Raw genomic sequence first — 5000 nt, 5'->3', positions numbered from 1 at the left:
GGGCTTGGGGAGCTGCGGTTTTGGGGCTGTTTACAGCGCCATGCCGGGGCGACCATTACTCGGTTTCATACTTGTACACGCTGTTTGACGGGCAGCAATTGGCAAGCTCACCCCTTGTGGACTTGCTGCCCTGGCTTCGGCAACCGCTGGGGCGCCTGTAGAGGGCGGGTGCCGTTGGCACTGCGCTCTTGCTCGCGCCTTTGGCACAAATTGGAGGCGGCCCATTTACTAGGCAACTTCTGGGGGTCAGAGGGCATCGTATCAACTGCTTTACTGCAGTTGGAACGGCCCATGGGGTCGTGGAGAGTAGAAGCTGGGCCCAACGTTGTGTCTAGACTCTAGCGGGGGTACCTGGGCCTAATAGACGGCGGCCGGCTACTTGGGATCCTAATCTGCAGACTTGTCAACAATTAATTGGATTAGCATTATTAATTCCCATCTAGGTTAAAGGCTGCCTAATAAAGTAAGTCTTTTTCAACCTATACAGGAATCAATCATGTTGATTAATGAATTATTAACAAGTCTACTAATTTGAAATAGTAGCCGGTTTGCAGTCTCTTTTGGCGCAGGTGAGGGCGTGGGCAGAGGGAGGGCAGTGGGTTGCGGGCAGCAGGATACGAGAGGAGACACCATCTGTGACTTTATTTATGCTCGATTCCGGAAGAAAAGGATGAAACCCAAAAGTAGTCTAATTTCTAATCATCCGCCTCATATTCGTTTGCGTTGACTATTTCTTTTGGTGCATCCTTCCGTATCGGTATCTTGATACCCTGCTGTGCAAAGCACTTACTGAGCGGTGTGCTCTCAATTACACCTGGGAACTTCTTGGCAGAGTAGACTGTAAACTGCTCTGAGAAGCTGTGTGCAAGGCAAGGACCTTTACCGTGTGTGGGGCCCTGACTCTCGGGCACCACCGTGTTTGTGCCGCTGCCAATGTCGAAGAGGCTGAGCTTGAGTCGAAAGGTGCCCTCTGTCCGGACGCTCAGATCCTGCAGCACGAACCAGAAGCCGGCTTTGCCGTCGAGGTCGTTGAGACGACAAGCGTTGACGGCATTCATGCCGATAAGATTGCGCGTGTGGTTTGAACTCATGGGTGCGGGGGGCATTATGGGTGCCTGGGGTGGTTGGCCGTAAGTTTGGGCGTACGCCGGATAGCTAGCCGGCGGTCCAGGCTGCGGGTACGGGTACCCCATTACGGGGCCATGCGAATATGACGGCATGTGCGTCGTCATTCTGTACGGTGGATCGTACTGCGGAATGGCTGTTGTTACGTACTGCCGGTCTGGCGGCGGCGGATACGAGGTCGTTGTGCTACTGCTGATGCTGACTGTGGGAGCTGCGCTGGAATGCCGCACTAGGTTGACAGCGGCGGTACCTTCCTGGTTCCAGAGGTCCACCATGAGGACAAAGTAGGTGCTGTCGATGTCGTTGAAGTCCAGCTCTCGCCCCGTAATCCGGTCATAGACGATGAGGCGGATACATGGCGGCGGCGTTATAGGCCTGCGGTCTTTATCGCCGAATCCACACATGCGCGCTCGAATAGGTTGCTGTTCGACCTTCAACTCATATCTCCTTGCACTCCCAATCAGGCGATCCTGCGGAACTACTTCTGGGCGACCGGTATTATTTCTGCTGTGCGGATTCCAGGCCATTTTGGAGTGTACAAGGGTACGATTGTGTAGCTGTGATGATGGGTAAATATTGTTGGTAGATGGGCGAGGGAATAAAGAGCAAAACCCTGGGTTTTATACAGACCGGTAGCTGCAGGTGCGGCCGCATCATGTGATGCCCACCCAATGTTTGGTCCAGCTGGCGCCTATCCCAACCAGCCATGTAGTCTGCAAAAGCAGTCTATACGGAGAGAGAGCCATCACGTTCCCATTCCATTTGTCCCGCAGCGGGGATGGCGGGAACTAACGCAGAAAACCCGTTGCTTTGGTCCGTGGCGCAATCCCAGCCTTGTCGTTAGTCGCCTGCATGCGCAGCGTACTTTTTACGCCAACAACGTCGCCTGCTGTACCGCCTCTCAAGTGGGCTCAGAAGAATTGCATAAGCATCACAATCCTTTTGCGCCTAAACACGGCGTGTTTGGGCGCATAATGGTGGCGGTGGGTGCGAAAACGAGCTATCTCGTTGAATCTGGCATTTGTTTGTATGGGCTGCGCATGTCTACGCGATTTTGCATACAAAAATGCCGACCTCCGACGTCGTTTCCGGCCGGGATCTGCAAACCCATAACCGCCGAGCGACATGCGTTCCTACATACTACAAGGAGCACACCTAAAGTAGTCATACTCTAGGTGGGCAACTGGGTTGGTAGAAAGCCTGGTGGCTACTCTTGCCTGTAAAAGGGTAAAGACTCTGCTGCTTGGTTATTTTTACGGGCAGCCGCTCGTCTGGTGCTGTTCGCAGCGCAGATTGGCGGCTGCTGCAACTTTTTGGTTTCATACTCGCTCGCCTTGTTTCCCAGGTAGCGGTTGGCAAAGTTAACTCTAGTCAGCGCGTTGCCCAGGACTCGGCTACTGTTGGGTGCTTGTAGGCTGACGGTGCCGCAGGCATTGCGCCGTCTACTTGCGCCCGACACCTGAAGTCCTGCTCAATTCCATGAGCGGGCGCCATTTCAGGTTTGTGGATTGCTGGCTATGCCAAAAATCTCCTAGACCTTTGGGGGCTGCCCGCCGACTAATCCGCGCCTTGTGCTGCGTGAGTCGGCGAAGGCTTCCTCCTCTTGAGGCGTACATGTAGCGGGCTGGTCACGGGCGGCGACGCCTGTCCGGCTCTGTTGCGGACCACGTCTTGGGGAACTCAGTGGGGCAATTGAATAAGTTGCCCGCAGCGAAATGCGCCGTGTGCGCGTTCGAGGCGGGTGATTGGGACGCTTTGGCGACCCCCTTCCTGGTACCATCCGCTCCTTTGGGGGCTTAGCCGGCGTGCCTTGGCATGCTGGTGAACGATAGTTACCTGGTTGATTCTGCCAGTAGTCATATGCTTGTCTCAAAGATTAAGCCATGCATGTCTAAGTATAAGCAATTATACCGTGAAACTGCGAATGGCTCATTAAATCAGTTATCGTTTATTTGATAATACCTTACTACTTGGATAACCGTGGTAATTCTAGAGCTAATACATGCTGAAAATCCCGACTTCGGAAGGGATGTGTTTATTAGATAAAAAACCAATGCCCTTCGGGGCTCCTTGGTGATTCATAATAACTTTACGGATCGCATAGCCTTGCGCTGGCGACGGTTCATTCAAATTTCTGCCCTATCAACTTTCGATGGTAAGGTATTGGCTTACCATGGTTTCAACGGGTAACGGGGAATTAGGGTTCGATTCCGGAGAGGGAGCCTGAGAAACGGCTACCACATCCAAGGAAGGCAGCAGGCGCGCAAATTACCCAATCCCGATTCGGGAGGTAGTGACAATAAATACTGATACAGGGCTCTTTTGGGTCTTGTAATTGGAATGAGTACAATTTAAACCTCTTAACGAGGAACAATTGGAGGGCAAGTCTGGTGCCAGCAGCCGCGGTAATTCCAGCTCCAATAGCGTATATTAAAGTTGTTGCAGTTAAAAAGCTCGTAGTTGAAACTTGGGTCTGGCTGGCGGGTCCGCCTCACCGCGTGCACTCGTCCGGCCGGGCCTTCCTTCTGAAGAACCTCATGCCCTTTACTGGGCGTGTTGGGGAATCAGGACTTTTACTTTGAAAAAATTAGAGTGTTCAAAGCAGGCCTTTGCTCGAATACGTTAGCATGGAATAATAAAATAGGGCGTGCGTTTCTATTTTGTTGGTTTCTAGAGACGCCGCAATGATTAACAGGAACAGTCGGGGGCATCAGTATTCAGTTGTCAGAGGTGAAATTCTTGGATTTACTGAAGACTAACTACTGCGAAAGCATTTGCCAAGGATGTTTTCATTAATCAGTGAACGAAAGTTAGGGGATCGAAGACGATCAGATACCGTCGTAGTCTTAACCGTAAACTATGCCGACTAGGGATCGGGCGATGTTCTTTTTCTGACTCGCTCGGCACCTTACGAGAAATCAAAGTTTTTGGGTTCTGGGGGGATTATGGTCGCAAGGCTGAAACTTAAAGAAATTGACGGAAGGTCACCACCAGGCGTGGAGCCTGCGGCTTAATTTGACTCAACACGGGGAAACTCACCAGGTTCAGATGAAATAAGGATTGACAGATTGAGAGCTCTTTCTTGATTTTTCAGGTGGTGGTGCATGGCCGTTCTTAGTTCGTGGGGTGACTTGTCTGCTTAATTGCGATAACGAGCGAGACCTTACTCTGCTAAATAGCCAGGCTAGCTTTGGCTGGTCGCCGGCTTCTTAGAGAGACTATCAACTCAAGTTGATGGAAGTTTGAGGCAATAACAGGTCTGTGATGCCCTTAGATATTCTGGGCCGCACGCGCGCTACACTGACAGAGCCAACGAGTTCTTTCCCTTGGCCGAAAGGTCTGGGTAATCTTGTTAAACTCTGTCGTGCTGGGGATAAAGCATTGCAATTATTGCTTTTCAACGAGGAATGCCTAGTAAGCGCGTGTCATCAGCATGCGTTGATTACGTCCCTGACCTTTGTACACACCGCCCGTCGCTACTACCGATTGAATGGCTCAGTGAGGCCTTCGGACTGGCTCGGGAGGTTGGCAACGACCACCCCAAGCCGGAAAGTTGGTCAAACTCGGTCATTTAGAGGAAGTAAAAGTCGTAACAAGGTCTCCGTAGGTGAACCTGCGGAGGGATCATTACACAAATATGAAGCCGGACTGGGATAGGGCCTCGCTGCCTTGCCCGTCTGGCGCCATATTCACCCATGTCTTTTTGCGTACTACTTGTTTCCTTGGCGGGTCCGCCCGCCAATTGGACCTTATTCAAACCTTTTTTTCAGTTGCAATCAGCGTCAGCAAAACAAATGTAATCAATTACAACTTTCAACAACGGATCTCTTGGTTCTGGCATCGATGAAGAACGCAGCGAAATGCGATAAGTAGTG

The 5000-nt window shown here is 51.6% G+C and overlaps 2 protein-coding genes across 2 annotated transcripts in view; both read right to left on the bottom strand.

The window, feature by feature from the left end:
- PtrM4_153630 (uncharacterized protein) overlaps window positions 1-257 on the bottom strand; it is a gene marked incomplete at both ends in the record, with an annotated part of 582 nt that extends 325 nt beyond the window's left edge. Inside the window, one exon of the mRNA XM_066110298.1 lies at window positions 112-257. Within this exon, the coding sequence (XP_065958685.1) occupies window positions 112-257 (146 nt within the window). The remainder of the gene's footprint in view (window positions 1-111) is intronic.
- A 438-nt stretch (window positions 258-695) lies between these two features.
- On the bottom strand, window positions 696-1652 carry PtrM4_153620 (Velvet multi-domain protein; the record flags this gene model as incomplete). The annotated part of the gene is made up of 1 exon (XM_066110297.1): window positions 696-1652. One exon carries the CDS (start codon window positions 1650-1652, stop codon window positions 696-698), a length of 957 nt encoding a protein of 318 aa, XP_065958684.1.
- Between the last annotated feature and the right edge of the window lie 3348 nt (window positions 1653-5000).

The sequence above is a fragment of the Pyrenophora tritici-repentis genome, assembly GCF_003171515.1.
Source record: "Pyrenophora tritici-repentis strain M4 chromosome Unknown M4_contig_00033, whole genome shotgun sequence".
In the NCBI taxonomy this organism is placed as follows: Eukaryota; Fungi; Ascomycota; class Dothideomycetes; order Pleosporales; family Pleosporaceae; genus Pyrenophora; species Pyrenophora tritici-repentis.
This window is presented reverse-complemented; position numbering and strand designations above follow the sequence as displayed.